At 38.5% G+C, this 20488-nt stretch overlaps 1 protein-coding gene across 1 annotated transcript in view; it reads right to left on the bottom strand.

Annotated features, from left to right (window-relative positions):
• Positions 1–20488, bottom strand: part of thsd7ba (thrombospondin, type I, domain containing 7Ba) — a 191172-nt gene that overhangs the window by 37597 nt on the left and 133087 nt on the right. The window contains exons 14-16 of the mRNA XM_086266240.1: positions 18537–18728; positions 6526–6792; positions 5828–6006 (exon numbers count right to left, since the gene is read on the bottom strand). Of these exons, the coding sequence (XP_086122366.1) occupies positions 5828–6006; positions 6526–6792; positions 18537–18728 (638 nt within the window). The remainder of the gene's footprint in view (positions 1–5827; positions 6007–6525; positions 6793–18536; positions 18729–20488) is intronic.

The following is a 20488-nucleotide window of genomic DNA, read 5'->3' as shown; positions in this document are numbered from 1 at the left end:
GAGACTTTTACAGCACTGTGGAACAATTTGTTCCACTCATCTTTGCAGAATTGTTGTAATTCAGCCATATTGGAAGGTTCTCGATCGGATTCAGCTTAGGTCACTCCAAAGTCTCCATTTTGTTTCTTCTAAGCCATTCAGAGATAGACTCACTGGTGTGTTTTGGTCCTACTGCAGAACCCATGTGCCCTTCAGCTTGAGGTCACAAACAGATGGGCGGACATTCTCCTTCAGGATGTTTGGGTAGAAAGCAGAATTCATGTTTCCATGTACCACAGCAAGTCTTCCAGATTCTGAGGCAGCAAAACAGCCCCGGACCATCACACTACCACCACCATATTTTAGTGTTTGTATGATGTTCCTTTTCTGAAATGTTGTGTTACTCATAACACCAGATGTAATGGGGCAGTCCCTTGCCCAGTCTCTTTCTTATGTTGGAGTCATGAACACTGACCCTAACTGAGACAAGTGAGGTCTGCAGTTCTTTAGATGTTGTTCTGTTCTTCTGTGACCTTCTAAATAAGTCATTGATGCACTTTTGGAGTAATTTTAGTAGGCTGGCCACTCCTAGGAAAGTTCATCACTTTTCCTGGTTTCTCCATGTGTGGATAATGGCTCTCACCATTGTTCATTGGAGTCCCAATCCCCTAGGAATGGCTTTTTTTAACCCTTTCCAGACTGATAGATGTCAATGACTTTGTTTCTCAGCTGTTTCTTTGGATTGTGGCATGTTGTGTTGCTTTTTGAGATTTTTTAACCCGCATCAGTTTTTCAGATAACTTCTATTTAACTGACTTCTTCATTCAGCAGGTCTGTAAGTAATCAGTCCTTGGTGTGGCAGTGAAACTGATGTCAGGTTTATAAAAATGTGGTCAATCACTGTTAATTCATGATTTAACAACGTGGGGGTGATCACATTTTCACATAGGGCCATGTAGGTCAGGATTTTCTTTCCCCTTAATAAACACCATTTAGAATCTGCATTTTGTGTTTACCTGTTTTATCTTTGTCTAATATTTAAATTTGTTTGATGATCTGAAAGATTTAATTGTGACAAACATACAAAGAAATAAGAAATCAGGAAGGGGGCAAACACTTTTTCACACCACTGTATATACCTGTACTCCACAATTAAAAATAAGGGTATATATGAGACACTTATCATGATGGGGAACCCATACTAACTGTAATGAAAATGAACCAATAAACATCATATGTATGCGACTTTAAAATCTCTCCTAATTTAAAGCTCCCCCTCTTGTTTCTCCTATTTTCATAGCTGACAATATGTCGAGGCTTCAAGATGGAACTTATTTCAAGAAAATGAGAAAGACAGCCATGTATTGCCAGTGGTGACTTCACTTCAGTCTATGGCCAGGCACCCTTGACAGCAGTCATGTGTTTCCTGATGCAATGTTTAAAAAAAAATACTGTCAGTTCTGTATTTATAACTCCACATTCTTTGAGAGAAGTCACAAACACATAGTGTATTTCAAGGAGACATTATATATATATATATATATATATATATATATATATACACATTTATATAATACCATATTTTGCATGGCAAAAAGTTACACAAGCTATGTTGACAATGTAAAAACGAATTTTTTCTTGTTTGTGGTCATTTCTAAAACACCGGTTCATGATAACTGTTATCAAAAATGAAGGTTGGCTATGGTTTAAAACAATAACGTCAACAAAAGATTTTAGATATGTACTTCATTACAGTATACATGATATTTGGTTGGAGGCCTTTTGGCATAGATTTGGCAAGGTAGTTAAATTTTGGCAGATATTGACAGCATCTTGCAGTTGCTACAGATTTGCTGGTTTCACATTTATGATGTGATTCTCCTATTCTCCTGGTGTGGCCACTACCAGCTCCACCATCATCATTAAGTTTGCTGACGACACCGTCGTGGTGGGCCTGATCTCTGATAACAACGAGATGGCCTACCTGAAGGAGATTAGGAATCTGGAGAACTGGTGCCAGAGAACAACCTCCTTCTAAACGTCAGTAAGACAAAGGAGTTGATAGTGGACTTCAGCACTAAGCAGGAGAGGAACTACCGGACCCCCGTCATCAACGAGTGCCCAGTGGAGAGAGTGGACAGCTTCAAATACCTCGGAGTTCACATCATGCAGGACCCGTCTTGGTCCTGTCACATCAACACTGTGGTGAAAAAGGCCCGACAGCATCTTTACCACCTCAGACGCTTGAGAGACTTCCAACTGCCCTCCAAGGTGCTCAAGAACTTTTACTCGTGCACCATAGAGAGCATCCTGACGGGAAACATCTTAACCTGGTTCGGGAACAGCACCATGCAGGACAGACGAGCTCTACAGAGGGTTGTGCGGTCAGCTGAGCGCACCATCCGCTCCGAGCTCCCTGACCTGCACTCAATCTACAGCAGGCGATGCTGGACCAAGGCCAAGAAGATCGTGAAGGACCTCAGCCATCCCAACAATGGACTGTTCTCTCTGCTGAGGTCAGGAAAGCGATTCCGCTCCCTGAAGACCAACATAGAGAGACTGAGGAGGAGCTATAAATATATATTTATATTTATATTTCTTCATACATCCTTATATATTTCTATACTGTGTATTTGTGTATTGTGTATTTTGTTGTACAGTTATTTTATTTTCAACTTTAATTTATATATTTTATCTTATTCTTTCCCAGTTAAATTTACCCTTCATTCTAATTTGTTGTTGTACAGTTGTTTCATTTTTAACTTCAATTTTTATATTTTATTTTATTCCTTCTTAGTTAAATTGACCCTTTTTAATTTTCATATTTATTTCCTATCTTATTCATAGCCTTTTTTTCTGTTTCTGTAGGTCACGAGCAATTGTGTAAGCATTTCACTGCATATCATACTGTGTATGACTGTGTATGTGACAAATAAAATTTGAATTTGAATTTGAATATTCCACCACATCCCAGAGACACTCTATTGGATTGACATCTGGTGACTCCGGAGGTCAATTGAATACAGTGAACACAAAGACATGATCCATAGCCTATGGTTTGTCAAGAAAATATCCCCCACATCATTACACCACCACCAGCAGTCTGAGGTGGATCCCTGTTTTACCGTCCAAATGCTGCAGCAAAAATTAAGACTCATTAGACCAGACAAGATCTTTCCAGTTTTCTTTTAGAAGATCTTCTTATCAGTGGTGAATTGTAGACTCAATATCCTGTTGATAGCTGCTAGCTGACAGGAGTGGCCTAGGTCTTATCCACTGGGACTGTCCGAGCAAATGACCCACCACAACTCACTTTGGGATGGGTGGGTCGATTTGGGAGATGGAATGTGTCCCATTGTGCTGGATGAGGACTAACTTGCATTATTTCAGTTAATGAGTTTTACACAGATATACTCGCTTTTTTTGGTAACCTGTAACTGAAATTATACTCAGCTACTAATACTAATGATAGAAAGATGGATATGCGCCCATGAATGTTCACATTTTGGTCTATCTCTAATTAATCTAAACATAGTTTTGCTATGATTTATATACAGTCAGTGTTACAGCTGGATCCATACATGGATAAAATCAAAAACATTGGCTAGTTGTGACTGAACAACTGCTGTTTAGGGGTGGCGTTTATCAAAGTGCAAACAAGAGTGCCGGGTTTTTAGTATTCTTCAACATGAAGTTAATTCTTTACTTACTCATTTCCCACTTGTACACCACAGCTTGGGGACTTTTTTCAGTGAGAGTGATGCATGCATTATTCATCATGATTAACTTGTTCATGGTCATTCATTTATCAGTACAAAAAAAAAAAGAAAATATATACATACATATGGGCTTGCTCATTAACAGCACACTTTTGAGTTTACTTTACAGAGCAGCTTCTGCACAGCCTTTTTGACATTGTAGCCATTATTGCTCATTATTTCCATGGTGGCTCTCTCTCTCTCGCTTTCGTTTTCCTTCTTGCTCTGGCTCTTCCTTTCTCTATCTCTCCCCCTATCTTTTGCGCTCACTCAGCCGTGTGACAAGAAGATGATTTGTGGCATGCTGTAAATTTTATAACTGTCGAGCCAATCACTTCTGGCTGGGGCTCAAGGGGAAACATCTGCTGGTAGGTGTGAGGCTAGAGTTTGGCTACAGCGATTCACAGTTCAGAGTCAGCGACAGGAGAGCAAGTGTTTGTGAAAGAGGAGAGACCAATTAGGATTGAGAATTTTCGTTGTCGTGAAATACTCCTAACAGACATTAACTACATTTTTACAAATGTAAAAATAGAGAGCAATGGACAATAGTTACTTTAGGACAAAGCAAGGATAAACCAGAGGATAAATCTTTCTTTGACATCTTGTTGAGACCATTTAGAAGTTTCCTCATTTGACATAACAGGAGGAAGCACCCTCGCAGCTCTATGCCTACAGAACTAGCACAAAGGTTAGAGTATCTCTCCACCCACACTTTGGACAGATGTACTTCACTTTAAATGTCCAATTTAGCAATGTTAACAATGAGCCCCACTCCACAGTCTGGATAAATCCATGAGGACATGGGCAACAGTGAGCTCCAATTTAAGTGTTGAGGGTTATTACAGGGCATTACAACAGGGGCCATATAGACATTGTTAGTGGGCACTTAACCATCTGTACACAAATCTCCACTAGAATACATTAGAATATTTTTCACACAGCCATGCCTCATCTCCATACTGACCTCTACAAACTAAAGTGTCCTTTCAAGCCCATTCAAGCATAGAGGCAGCATTCATAAAACACTTCCCCTCTTTAAACCGTGACCCCACGAGAGATGTGCTGTCACAAAATATTCAGGGCTGTGCAAAAAAACCTGACTATGGAATATCAAAAGCTCCCATCTGTCCACTTCCCTCCTCTCTATTCTTTCTTTTTTTTTAACTTAATTTTCTTCCATTTTTATGTCAAGGAAAGGGCATGTCTTGCAAGGCCATTGATTTGGCGACTCAAAACACCAGACAATGAACTGATCACCCCTGAGTCCCTCTGCCTAAAGGGTAATAAACCTTGTCATTGAAATGTGAGCAGAATTCATCAAAGGTATCCTAAAAGCCTAAATGAGATGTGTCAAACACTCACATGGAAACTGCAGCATGCACCGTACAAATGTTTCCTGTATAAGATAGTGTGTGCCTGCGTACAGCAAGGAGAACACTATTAGCACTAAGACGGTATTTGTTTCCACATTTAGCATAATTCTGTGTTGCATGTACTGCAGAAGTACACGTGACTTCCATTATTTGTTATTATTAATCTCTGGCTCTCTTTCACAGTCTGTCTTTTCTTCTGTCTTCTTCCCATCACCTCCAACCAGTCAAGCAGATGGCTGCTCCTCCCTGAGCCTAGTTGTGTCGGAAGTTTCTTCCTGTTAAAAAAGAGGTTTTCCTTCCCACTGTTGCCACGTGCTTGCTCAAAGGGGGTTGTTTAATTGTTGGTGTTTTTCTCTATTATTGTAGTGTTTTTACCTTATAAAGTGCCTGAGATGACTGTTGTTATGATTTGGACCTACATAAATAAAACAGAATTGAAAACTGTATTATCCCTGAAAATGACCAAGTCTGAGAAAAAGGAACTTAAATAAGCAGCAAAAGAGCTGATGAGCGCATTTCTGTGTGGTTTTACTGTGTCTCCTTGTGTAAATTTCTCCCTGAAATTTTTAACTGTTATTAATAAATATTAATAAAGATCAAGCAACAAGTGAATACGAATTCCACTTTGAGGACAGATTCATAACAAACAGTTACCTTTCAATATTTGCTTTTTCCTCTTGTATTGGATTCTATATACTACACTGGTGCTAGCCTTACCTGGTTCTTTAAATCCAGTTTGGGACATGGTCGTCCTCCATTGAAAGCTTTCTCTCTCAGCCACTTAGACCTGATCTTTAACCCGCTGCCACAGGATGCACTGCAGGGGGACCAAGCTGACCAGTCACTGAGCTTGCAGTCTATGGGGCAAGGGATGTGGCAAACCTCCACAATGTAGCCTGGAATTTAAATTGGCAGACAGAATGGGCAGGGATGATTCAGACTTGGTCTGCAGCTGCAGTGCAGATCACATTAATTATGTCAGACAGTCACGCTACTGGTGAGTGTTACCCCAGACCCTGGACTTACCCACCGTGAGACCGAGGGCTAATAAACTGACTAATGAGCATTTAATTCCTATGCTGTATAAGCTTTTTACAGTGTGTTAAAAAAATTGTTGTTCTCTGCGTTTGGTTTTTAGCTAGACTTACACAGCAAGGCTTCACGACACAAGGAAACGACCATATAGGACAAAGACTTACAGTTGTGTTTTAGTCACTGACATTTTTCTTTCACATTAAAAGTTAAATTGCTCATACTCTCATCAAATTTCATCATCAATTTACTATATATAGTGAAATAAATTAGAGATATAATCTATGTTGCATGTATCTAATACAATGTTGTATGTTTATGAAGGATACTCATTATTTTTAGCTAAAATGTGTAATTTGTAGGCATATCTCAATTAGTCCTACCTGACTCTGTACAGAGTGAAGGGCTAACCAGGTTCTCCTGCTGGTTAATGCAGGCAACAGCCCTGTAGCGCAGACCTTGGCCACAATCCTTCACCTCTCGATGGCTCATCCAGCCCTGTGATGATCCCAAGACCGAAGGATCAGGGAGTATGCAAGCAGACCAGTTCCCACAGGGCTGGGACAAAAACTCATCACAAGGACATGTCTCTGTCTCCTCCAGCGGGTGCAACTCCTTATTCAAGCAGGTTTCCTTTTTTTTGCTACGACCTAAGCAGAAGATGGACAAACAATGCAAAATTACTGAACTGGATGGGCAGAACATGTTTTGTAATAGGACACGAGGACAGCTTTTTTTCCACATTAGATAAGAGTCTTGAGAGATGAATGTATAATAAGGTGTATTGTTTAACATAAACAGCAGTTACAGTAATTAAAAAGTGTTCATTAACAGAATGTATTTGTCATGGTCCTGGGTCGGTGATGATTGTTTTAGTTCTGTGTTATATTCGGTCTGCCTCTGAGTCTGCGTCTGTATCTGTCTGTCTATGGTGTCATCCCATCTGTTTGTGAAGCTGTCTGTTTAGATCTGTGTCTTGTTTGGTTCCCCGTGTCTGAGTTTCCTGTTTTATTGTGAAGGTCTCTGTCTGATGTGAGTGTTTCCCCTGTCCCGTCAGTTCTGATTTCTCCCAGCTGTGTTGCCCTCCTGTCCCTCATCCCCTGATTACTGGTGTGTATTTAAGCCCTGTGTGTTCTCCTGCCTGTTGTCGGCTCGTCTGCATTCATCCGTCTACCTCTGCGTTCTATGGTGTTCCTGTCTCTGCGTCTCTCTGCCCCGCACCCCTTTTGTATGGTCTCAGGTTTGTCACTTAGTTTCTCCCAGTTTAGGTTTCCATTTGTAAAGTACTCATACCTCGTTGCCTGTTTTTGTCACCACCACCTTTGTAAATAAAACATCACTCGTATCATCAGTTTGCTGCATCTTGGGTCCTCCTTTTCCTCCACACCACACGGCTCCCTCCGCCAGCCGTGACAGTATTTATGTTAATAAATTTACAAAGTCAGCAGGTGAGAAAACTAAATAACCAGTGTAGCTATTAGCTGAGTGTAAATTGCTAATTTGCACCTTTATAACTGTGAGACACTTACAGGCACATTGCAAGTTCGCTTGCTCTCTTAAATCCACCATCTCTACTCTTAAGAGACTTGTATTTGAGCCTTAGCTAATAAGATCACTGTTTCATTTCTTGTGGGAATCATTGCCTCCCTTTCACTGCTGACTCCGCAAGGCAGTGAATTGCTTTAGAAGCTGGCTTAAAGTTTCATTATTCTCACTCACATTTAAGCCCAAATCATAGTTATGTGCAGAAATACAGTATATTCTCTAAAGATGAACTAAGACAATGTAACCAACTGTTAAATCTGCCATCATACAATAATAGAGCATAAGGTGTTAACATGGAGTGACAGTAGCTGTGTTTTATTGTATAGTTATCAAACGCTATTATGTAGTATTTATTGAAATATATTTGTATAATACTACATTTCTTTCCTCTTACGAGTGATTCCACCACAAAATACTGCAGTCAAATGGCAGGCTTTTCCCATTATATACCACAAACTGCTGCGAGGCTGGATGTAAACCAATTTACTCAGTAGGTCATCTTTTGCGATTCTAGTCTATGTTTGTTGAGTTCCTTTAGAAGAAACACAGCCGAGGCAGTAAAAAAAACCCCGAGGCAGTAAAAAAACAAAAAACAAATAAAATCATAACCAACAAAAAACACTTATTTGTTCCCTTTGTCGTGTGACGCCCAAAAAACCTCATTGTATAATTGGTGCTGTTCGCAAATGTATTATTGCTTAATTTCTCCATTTATTTTAAACCCCTTGGGGAAATGGTGCATGCTTAGTGTCTGTGTTATGACTCTACAGCTACAGCGAAGGTTAGACTTGACTAGAATTGCTTTACCATACTACTTAGACAATATTAAAATGGACAATACAAATAAGATTATTGTTCCATTCAGCTAAAACATAATTTCTATATTTATAACCTGTTGCAGCTCATTTGTAAGTAAATGCACCATCGTTGAATATAGCACATTCGTGCACTGTGTGCTACCGTGAGGAGCAGGAAGGATAAAAAGTGCTGCAGCATTGCAGTGTTCTCCCACCGAGCAGGGAACACAGAAAGATCTGTCATTTAAAAATCTCTTGAATGTGTTCTGGTAATGGGCATTTATTCCCTCTCATTCTTTTACAACCATGATTTCTCACCAGCACTTAGTGGTTGCTGTTTATTATTAATAATGATCAAAAGTGCAGAGTCTTTGATTCAAAGGGTTGACAATAGTGGAGAAATGGGTGGACAAAGCTGCACAGACACATTAGTTATATCATTAATCTGTAATGTTCTGCTCAGCTGTTACATTGCGATTAAGTGCTGTAATTGTGTTTGGAATGCCTACCTTCCTTCAGCCTGTCTCTTCTTGTTTTATATCACATAATCATTTTTATAAATTTGCCTTTTGGCAAGCTTTTTTTAATTGTACTCCAACAATTTAATTATTTATTTATTTTTTCCTTTTTTACAGCATGCTTACTTACAATCCACAGAACACAGCGCATCTTATGGGTTGCCAAGTTCTGGTACGGCTTCTTTTAATAGAGATTGTGGCACCAAAATGAGTCTAAGAAATGAAAGAGGATTTAACTGAAAACATTTTACACTATCATCCGTCTTTATCACTGGGTATTAGTACATGGGTTAAGCGATATACAGTGGATTGAGCATGAGTATTTTCACAGTTATTTAATGTTATTTAATGTTATTTAAAACAACAATAGTAATACAGTGGCTGGAAATGCCACTTTCAATATCTGGACTGGCAACAGATACAACCTGTCAAGCTGCCCAGCCCCTCAGAAGTCATATGATAACATAACACCTATAAATATCCTGCTTTCAGTGATGCATCAGTTAAAATAAAGAAATAGATTAAACAGTCCCCTCTGTTGTCACCTCTTCATGTACTTGTCAGTACTAGAGAAAAATTTAAGTTGACAAGCCCACTGCCCCCCACCCACACACCTCAAAGACTATAAAGGGACAATTCAAGCAAATGGAAGACAAAACGGTTACATATCTTTATATTTCATCTTCTTGCCATTCAAAATGAAAATAAAAATGCAATTTAGGTCATAATGAGTCCCTGACATTGTTTTGTGTGTTGCTTATTACATTAATATTAATATCATTTTGTGTGTCCCTTAGGTTTGGGGTATACTGTGTGTAAAATTAATATGTTTAGGGGTTGCTGTTTTTTTTTACCAGAGAATCTCCAAACTCTGTTTAATAATACATCAGATCTGCAAATGTGAATCCCTTCTGCCAGATTAAATGCACTGTTAAACTGACTATGCTGAAATTGAAAAAACACTATATTGCAATCATGTTTACCTCCACGTTAAAGTAATAATAACAATAATAACAATGATTTCTGTATAGCACAAAACCAGCATTATAAAGTGCTCCACAGAAATACAGAATAAAGGAACAAACTAATAAAAGAACAAATTGGCTGCCACTCAAGCAACTGAGTGTTTGTATTATGTAGAGACAGATACATTACTATAGCAACATTGACAGCGTATTTAGCAAAAAATGTGTGTGCTGTGACAGTATGATGATATCTGAAGACATGTTGCTAAGGTGTGTAATGTCTATCACTGCTTTCCTTTCCAGGTGATTTTAATGCTTTACAGTAAAGCCTCATAGACTTGAAGAGATACAGACATTGACCCCAAAGAATTCTGGTTATATATATAAAGATGAACAGGCTCCACTGTACCTTAAAGACTACATGAAGAGAATAAATCTCTGTCAAAGTGCAAATTTACTTGAGACTGCTAGTTTTTAAAATTAGAGCCTGCCCCGAAGAGCTGCCTCTAAGTGTGGATTCAGAAAGCAGAGACCCTCTGTACTTTTTTCTAATAGCCACTTAAGTCTAATAACCTACAAAGTGTACTGAGATTACTTCAGTTTCCTGGTGTAGTATGACATGTTTACCTTATGTGCTGTTGTCTATTACACACAAATGTACTGTAATAGCACCTCCAAGCAAAAAAGGATTCCTCAAAAACTATCAGGAGACTTTTTAGTGATTAACATGATGAGTTTTTTTTCAATATACATTTATACATCAATTTTCTTTCACTCATTCAATTCAGAGTCATGGAAAAAAGAAACCTAATTTAAACGTCTTGCTTTAAAAGGAAGAAAATTCAATGTAACCTGCTGTACAAAGAACAGATGGCATTGTATTATTTGTAGGTTTATGCAGTACTGCTTTTGAGGTGGTTATTTTCTTGTTGTTTGGTTAAAATAAATCCTGTTAGTCCCACATGAATAGAACCATTCAACACTTTAATGAATTGCATTCCCCCAAGAATAAGCAAATTGCTACGTTATTGTTACAATTAAAGTAAACACCTCGTGCACTGTAAAATGAAAGCACTATAACAGAACTCCTTGACCCGAGCCAAATGGAGAGCTCACAAACACTCACAACCTGGTAAAAGAGTTGCACTGTGGTTGTACTAATCCTGCTATGCCTGTGCACCTCTGTTTATTTTGTGGATCCTGGGTGTCTTTAGCTCCCCGTGTGCCCAGTCAGTGAGCAGTCCATCTGTTTCGTAACATGATTTGATTGCAAACATTCCTTATCGAGTGTGAACCCACTGCCGTCACAGTGCAATTCACCAACAATCTGTTCAATCTATGCCACTGCTGGTGGTTGATTGAAAAGTGCCAGTGCAATATCACTTCACTGGCAACTTGACTTTGCAGGCAAATTACTAGTTAAAGATCTGCAGACAACACAAAGAGTGCAATATCTAGCTTATTTTAATATTATGTATTTTGTATAGAGATTTTTCCTCTAAATCTTCCATATATAATGTGTCATAACCTGATGCTTCTTTAAAGCCATAATATTATGCAGAATTATCGAACAACACTGCCAAGCATTTGGATGTGAATGCATATCTTTGTATGTTCTGACACCCAACTGTTAAAGAATGATGGCTGTTCCATTGTTGAGGCTGAGCCATGCCCCCCTATTTCATCTGCACCTGTCTTTAAAAAATACATGAATTTGGCTTGTGAGATAAAGTATTTTCTTAATATTTACTGATTGGTTTATGCATATTTCAAAAGGTTGAATTGATTCATGGCTTACGTACGTTTGTTTTTTAAATGTCACCATAAACACTGAGAATATATTATATTTTTTCACACTGATTTTGACTAAAATGCTCTGACTCTTTATTCTTGATATTTTTTCAAAGCAAACCTAAGAAATAAAGTGTTTGTACAATACAATAAGAGTGCATTACAATGAATTACAAAAAATTCAATTTGTGTTAAAGCTGCTATATAGCTTGACTGATAGACTTTATATTCTTACATATAATATTAACTTCCTCAAGTTGCAACACTTAAAGTGAATTATTCATGTCATCAGTCCTACAGTGGCTGAGTAACAGTTGTCATGAATGAAAAAGTCTGACTGTTCAGTTTGTTGTCTGGCTCTCTAGCGGCATAATATTAAAACTTTTGTTATGTTACCCCAGAGTGTGTAATAAATCCTACAAATTTTGTCCTTTTGAATTCCAGCCCACTTCATTAAAACATTTTACCAACACACTTCTTCGCAGTTTGAGTGGACTTTTAAAGACTTTTCAAACCCATCACTTAGCAATCAAAAATTTTACCCATTAAACATAAAAAGTCAGGTCAGCTTTGCAAATAAACGACTTCTTAACATTAAAATCATAAAAACTCACAAAGAAGAAAAAATACAAAAGAAAAATTATGGAATGAAATCAGCTTCTAGATAGCCATTGACCATCGGAGCGAGCATATTTCAATAAACGCCTGTCTAAAATGATACACAGGAGCTACTTAGAAGGCTCAGAGTCAGAGCGGTTGTGAAATGCACACTAACAATGCCGGCTAAATCACTGAAATGCAGTTAAGGGCGATCGTGGCTCAAGAGTTGGGAGTTCACCTTGTAATCGGAAGGTTGCCGGTTCGAGCCCCGGCTTGGACAGTCTCGGTCGTTGTGTCCTTGGGCAAGACACTTCACCCGTTGCCTACTGGTGGTGGTCAGAGGGCCCGGTGGCGCCAGTGTCCGGCAGCCTCGCCTCTGTCAGTGCGCCCCAGGGTGGCTGTGGCTACAATGTAGCTTGCCATCACCAGTGTGTGAATGTGTGCGTGAATGGGTGGATGACTGGATATGTAAAGCGCTTTGGGGTCCTTAGGGACTAGTAAAGCGCTATATAAATACAGGCCATTTACCATTTAAGGTCTTCAGGATACTTGCACAAACACTGCTCTCGGATAAGTGGGGGAAATAATTCACAGAAGGTAATGTTTGAATACTCATTCACCACTCATTCTCCTGGAAAATATAGCACCAGCTACTACTGAGCACTTAAAAGGAAAGTGCTTAAAAAAATGATGATTTTCTAAAAGATTTTTTTCACCCAAGTTAAATTCTGACTGATTCAGTTTACAGCGGCATAACAATAATTATTTTCCCTATTAACATTTATATTATTAAGACATTGGTGTATTTAAAACTAGAATATTATCATTCCCTAGAGTTATTTTTTATAATGGGTTCAATTTTTCAGTATTTTACTGATGTATGAAACAGACCTTCAGCATTTACTATTAAGGTGTTATTTATTCATAGACACATGAGTTAAAGATGATATGTTCAGAATGTTTTCAACAACACGCGGTAAACCAATGCTGCTAACGATAAACACTAAACAAATCTGATGCACATCTATTCACAACCAGGCAGCCAAATGGAAATGAGTAAAATGATAATGTGAGATGTCCCAAAAACACTCAGCAAAAGATAATGGTGGTGTTCAGTATGCAGTATACTGGTGGATCGTATACCATCATAGTGATAGAAACAGACATTCACACCTATTCAGCATGTGTTTAGACGTTTGGGAATTACAGCACCTGCAAGAAACCTATACTGGGTGAACATGCAAATTCCTCACAGAGAGGCATCAGCCTCCCTATGGACAGTTTTTAAAGTAACAGTTCTAACAACTGAGCCGATGCTGCCTCAATGTGGAGTGTCATATACACTCCCATCTAATTGAAATGGATTGCTATTTTTGAAGCATGTGATATATAAAGTCAGAGGTGTAATAAATTAAATCTGCTACTTAAAACAACATGTTTGTGTCCTTTAGTATATAAGACAGAGGGCAGGGTAAGTGTTCAGAAGCTGACAGAACAGTAAACAGTGGGTATGGCTGTTCGTTTTATGCCTTTCTCCTTTCAAGCACAGCCTGTTTGTGAACATAAGTGGAATGGTACGAACTAAAATATGAAAAATAATGTATACAGAGCTTTACAAACAGCTTTTATTCTAAATAGAGAATTATACCCACCAGCCACTTCATTCATAGATAGATCTTGCTACTACTGGTTTGATCTCCCATTGTGACTTCACACCTACCTTAGTTCTATGTGGCACAGATTCAACGAGATGCTGGAGATGTTACTCAGAGATTTTGGTCCATAATGACAGTGTCACACAGTTGCTTTAGATTTGTCAGCTGCACATCCCTGATGGGAATCTCCCATTCCATTACATCCCAAACATGCTCTGTCAGATCGATATCTGGAGAATGTGGAGGCCAGTGGAGTACAGGAAACTCACTGCCATGTTAGAAAAAAATCACTTTGAGATGATTTGAGCTTTGTGACATGGAGTGTTATCCCTATAGAGGAGGCATCGGTCTTTAAGGGATGGATACACAGTGGTCTTAAAGGGATGGACATGGTCAGCAACAATACCAAGGTAGGCTATGGCTTTTGAATGATGCTCAGTTGTTACCTGAGGCCCAAAGGGTGTTGGGAAAATATACCCCAGACCTTTACACATTACACCACCAGCCTGAACTGTTTATACAAGCCAGAATGGACCCATACTTTCATGTTGCTTATGCCAAATTCTGATGCTACCTATAAAAATGTTGCAGCAGAACTCATTAGACCAGGCAACATGCGGCCAATCTTCTACTGTGCAAACTTGTCAGCTACAGTATACCATGAGATTGTAGTCTTATTTTACTATTGCAGCTGACAGGAAAGGGACCTGGTGTCGTCTTCTGTTTCTGTAGTGCATCACCTTCAAGGCTTGAAGGTTGTGCATTAAAAGATGATTTTCTGCTTACTGTTGTCTTTCTGTCAGTCCAAAGCAGTCTGGCCATTCTCCTCTGATCTCTGCAATAGCAAGGGAACTGCCACTCACTGGATATGATCTCCTTTTTTGCAATCCAGAGATGGTTGTGTGGTAAAATGCCAGTAGATCATCAGTTTTTGAAATAGTCAGAATACCCCGTGTGGCAACAGCAACTATGCGACATTCAAAGTCACTTCAATAACCTTTATTCCCCAATGTGATGTTTAAACTTCAGCAGGTCGTTTTGACAATGTCAATGTGCCTAAATGCATATTTACATTAGAAATCAATAAAGTGGCTATTGAATGTATATTTACTTTTGCAAGTTTTCCACCCTGTTTAACCTGTAATGATTAGAGGTTAGTTTTTACATTGCCTTTTGTCACTTGGATCTCCATCAGTGTATTACAAGCCTAGTGTCCTGGCAGGCCCAAGTTGAAGCCGCCCAAACATGATTGTCTATGTTTGTTTGTTTGTTTAAATACAAATGTTGCAGTTGTTAAGGTAGCTAATGCATTTTATTAGTTTACTTTTAATAATATGCAATATTAAAACTTTGTAAAAGCAAACCTAGAAAGAAATGTAGGGATAAAGATAAGGTACATGTTACGAATTTTAGTTCTCTGATGATATTTGTCTACTTAAGTCCACTAAATATAGTTTACGGTGATCTAGATCATAGATACCAATATGTGGTTAACCGTTTGGTGCTTCATGGCGTAAAGTACATAAAATACATTTTCCGGTTTCTCCCTCTCTCCTGCCACTCACTGAGTCTTTGTGCAGAGCTCTACATGTGCAATCCCTCTGTTCAGTTTACAGGCAAGTATAGTGCTTGCCACTGGTATATGAGGCTGGTATATGCTTCACCAGATAAAGGTACTTCAAAATACAATAGTAAAAATACATTAAAAATTTAAAAAGTTGACTAGATGGGAACAGAGAACACTGAGAACACTGAAAGCACTGGTTGCTTAGTACTCATTTCCAAATTCGACCTTGATTTTAATGTCCTTTATCCACCTGTATCCTGTCAAATATCTTCAAATGCTGAAATCATTCTGAGAAAATTATTTCACTGTCATCCAGACAAACAGACATAAAATTCTTCCCACTAGAGTAGCTGTCTCAAAGATCAGATTTTGCCATGACGAGACGCACAAACAGACAGACCCAACAACTGAAAACCATCCAAATTCTTCTGCCCTGGTACCTATAGGCATACAGACACCTTGACTATTGGATGACTGACCAATCTAATACCAACGTTAAAAAGGATAACACCGGCTGCAATGACTGTATGCTGTAGTTTACAAACTTCTTTATCCTTACACTTGGTAAAGAAAGTAGGATCATTTCCAATCAAATGTCCAGATAAATTTGGTGATAAAAAGTGATAAAGACACAAGTGAATTGAAATATTCACATGTTCTGACTGCTATGAACAGACAATTATGCTAACACACTTCCCCATGAGCTAAGCTTGATTTCATGTGGTGGATTATAAGAGCAATATAGAAGGAGACAGGACATGTTTACTGCAACCCCTCCAGCAACAGATAAAATATTAATGTAGACAAATAGTATCCTGCCTGGTCTGAAACCACAGCATGTAATTCAGATTTTGCCATCTGTACTAAAATAAGAGACTACAAGCTGTGAGGGATCAAATTTAGACGTGATATTAAACTACAGGAACTGTGTGAAGTCACACTGTAACAAAGTGCTGGAAAAACACATTTGAGTTTTTACAGTATTGTACATTTCTTCATAAATACATTTAAAATGCTATATTTGTTTAGTAAATTTTAGTATCACTGAGTAATACACTGTACTGCCAAAAGTACTCACTAGTCAGCCTTAACACAATTGACATCAAATTAATCCATGGGGTTTAATTTGATGTCGGCCCAGCCTTTGCAGCTAGAACAGCTTCAACTCTTCTCGGAAAGCTTTCCACAAGGTTTAGGAGTGTGTTTATGGGAATTTTTGACCATTCATCCAGAAGTGCATTTGTGAGCCCTGATGTTGGATGAGAAAACCTGGGTGACAGTCTCTTAGGGCCACATCTCAAAGATGCTGAAGTCAGGATTCTGTGCAGGCCAGTCAGATTCTTCCACACCAAACTCATTCATCCATGTCTTTACAGACCTTGCTTTGTGCACTGGCGCACAGCAATGTTGGAACAGGAAGAGGCCATCCCCAAACTGCTCACATAAAGTTGGGAGCATAAAATTGTCCAAAATGTCTTGATATGCTGAAGCATTAATAGTTCCTTTCATTGAAGCTAAAAGGTCAGCCCAACAACCCCGTCCACCAAACTTCGCAACTGGCACAATAAAGTCAGACAAGTACCGTTCTCCTGGCAACTACCAAGCTCAGACTCATCCATCGGATTGCCAGATGGAGAAGCATTTGTCACTCCAGAGAACACATGTCTACTGCTCTATATTCCAGTGTCGGCGTGCTTTACACTATCTGACACTTTGCATTGTGTTTGGTGATGTAAGTCTTGGATGCAGCTGCTCTGCCATGGAAAGTCATTACATGAAGCTTTTTACAGACTGTTTCTTGAGGTAATATGATGGCCACATGAAGTTTGGAGGTCTGTAGTGACTCATTGTGCAGAAAGTTTGCGACATCTCTACACACCAGTATCTCTTAACCCCACTCTGTGATTTTACTTGGTGTATCACTTCATAACTGAGTTGCTGTCATTCCCATTCACTTCCACTTTGTTATAATAACAGTAATAATGGATGGTGGAATAATTAGTAGTGAGAAAATTGCACAACTGGACTTTCCAGTTCCACAGGTGGCATCCTGTCATGGTACCACACTGGAATTCACTGAGCTCCTGAGAGCAAATGTCAGCTGTTGCAAATGTTTGTAGAAACAGTCTGTGTGCCTAGATGCTTAGAAGTTATACACCTGTGGCCATGGAAGTGATTGGGACATCTGAATTTGAATGGATGAGTTTTTTGGAATGTTTTTGGCAGTATAGTGTGCGTGTAGGTGTACGCTGGCAAGCTACATATATTTTGATTGCTGTCAATGTTCTAATGAGATTTTAAGCACAAACAACACACCTGTAGCAAATAAAGACTTCAGGACATCATTCATACTTATATTAAAGGCAGAAAATTTGCCACACAAGCTGAGATCTTGGCATAGTTCATTTGTTTTCATTTTTTTCAGATTTCAAAGTTGTTCTACTCTTTTAAACTATAACTTTGTAATTAACAATTAGTTAAAATAAAAACAAAACAATAAAAAGCTGTAGAAGTTGGTCAAAAGTTGGCAGTGTTCTACTCAAATTTTACAAAAGAATTTTTTTTACCATCTGCAGTAATAGAATATGAATAAATAAACAAGACTCATTAGTTTGAAGTAAATGCAGAAGGACATAAAAATGTTCATTAATTTTGTAATTTAATGTAAAAGTGAAACAGCATAAGTTTTTTTTTAATCTTTCACTAATATGCATTAGGTCTGAACTGGTATATTCTGACTTAAGAAAACTGCCACACGCTCAGACATTACAAAAGCTTTTATCCTCTCTGCTTTTATTTATTTCCAGATTGACTACCAGTCATATCAATAAAAATATAAAACAACAATGTGAGAATGCTTCACCTGAGAACACAATCCAATTGTTCTACCAGCAAAGATTAAACAGTTGCCTTGAAATTGCGTGTGTCTCACAATCCGTGAATAACGAGTCTTTACCTGCAAGTGAGCGCTTTCGTATTCGAGAGCTGCCACATCCAGCACATTCAGAGAACTTGGACCATGCAGTTAGAGTGCAGTCATCCTTGCAAGCCACCCGACACTCTCTGATCTGAGGGGGCAAGGGACCAGCCCATTGCAGGCACTCTGTCATATTGGCAGACTCTCCGCTCTGCCCAACACAACTGACTCCTGCAATTACAAGAATGCCATTTCAGTTATACATTGCACAAATGACAAGCCATTCTTCATCAAGCCAAAATTCAGTTGTCGCTACTGTAAAATAGTCTTCGAAAATTCCTACTATGCCTGAGAAAAGGTTCACAGTTTTATGTGAGGTTGCTTGGACTGAAGAAAGAAAATGCCTCCACAGTGTAGCCATAGTTAGAATATTCTGGTGCAGCTTTCATGTTAGCGTCAAGTGAAATGGTAATTCAACCTTCAAGCTCAACACCATTATCAGACTTCTTTAGATAACTATGATTTATTGTATAAAAACAGGACATTCATAATAAAAGCTTAACATAAAAGGTTAATAGCTTTGACAGAATGATCTACATGTTTTAAAAAGAAATTATTGGAGCCTGATCAAACAGGGATAGAGACATTACAATTCAGCAATATGTGCCAGGGTGTGCCATGAATTATTACATTAGCTGCATAACAAAAGCAGATGTGTTATTTTTTCTTTTACTGATAGTGGGTCTAGCGCTCAGTTGAATAGAAGAAACATTTCACAGTCTAGCCTGTTACTTTCCTTTAGACATAAATAAATGGATGCAAATAAATGGAAGATGTAAGAGGTGTCTTTTTCAGAAAATGCAACAGCTGGCATCATCAAAGGTCAAGAGCAAAAGGAACAATCAATATAAGGGATAGATCAGAATGAGTTTTTAAAAGCTGTACTGTGAGACTGTATTTTACTTTAAACAAACATGTTTCAACATGCTCAATTAACAGTAACGTTAACATTTTGATGCTTAACAGGTTTAATATTAGCAATGCTTTAGCATATCAGGATCACATAGTAATAAATCAAGTACTTTTCACTGAAAATGCCCAATCCTAACCTGCAGGCAGGTTAATGGCTTACCAAAAATAATAGTTTCCATTCCTTTGGGTAAAGGCCAAGTTAGCACGTTAGCATGAGTTAAATGGTGTATCAATAAATATGTTTAGACAAATGTTGCAGGAATATTGATATTTTATAGACAGTTAGTTATACACCTAATTATCTAATCTACAAAGGGAACATATTATGGAAGAAAGCACATCCATTTGTTAGAAATGCATGCATGACATTTAAATAACGTAAAAGAAATAGATTGTGTGATAAGTGCTTTTGCAAATCAAATAGCATAATAATTGAAACACTACCCAGATTTACAGTTTTTGCCCACTGCTTGAACACATTTTGCAAAACCCCGCTCGCTGTGCCAAAACTGTACACACAAGTACACATGACACAACACTGGGAAATATACTATTCACATCTGTGCCAAATTGGAACTCTACTCCCAAAACCTAAACTCTGCTGTCAAAACCTAACATTCCTTTGTCAAAATGTAACTCTGTTGACAAAATGACACATACCTGCACCATATGCAAACACTCACAGATCAGGGGGAACACACTAGTCTGCTGTACATAAAACACTGCAGTCCTTGATTCCCATTGTTTATTCAGAAGGCACATTTACAGGAGACACATTTCCAAACAACCATAAACGCAAATAGACCTACTCAATACTGTACATTGCAGTACCATGAATACAGGTACAGCAAATAAAACAACAACAACACAATAGTACTGCAATAGAAAAAACACTATACTGTAAACACAAAAAACCATGACAATTGTGCATAAGTGGGCTCATGGATCCCGCCGTCTGTTGGGGTCTGGCCACAGGACCTCATCAACATCGCAAGCAATGTCCTCTCCCGCTAGGCACC

The sequence above is a fragment of the Aulonocara sp. 'chitande type north' Nkhata Bay genome, linkage group LG16 (genome assembly GCF_057382095.1).
Source record: "Aulonocara sp. 'chitande type north' Nkhata Bay isolate Kocher_YH1m ecotype deep benthic linkage group LG16, A_spYH_male_GT1.1, whole genome shotgun sequence".
NCBI classification, from domain to species: Eukaryota; Metazoa; Chordata; class Actinopteri; order Cichliformes; family Cichlidae; genus Aulonocara; species Aulonocara sp. 'chitande type north' Nkhata Bay.
This window is presented reverse-complemented; position numbering and strand designations above follow the sequence as displayed.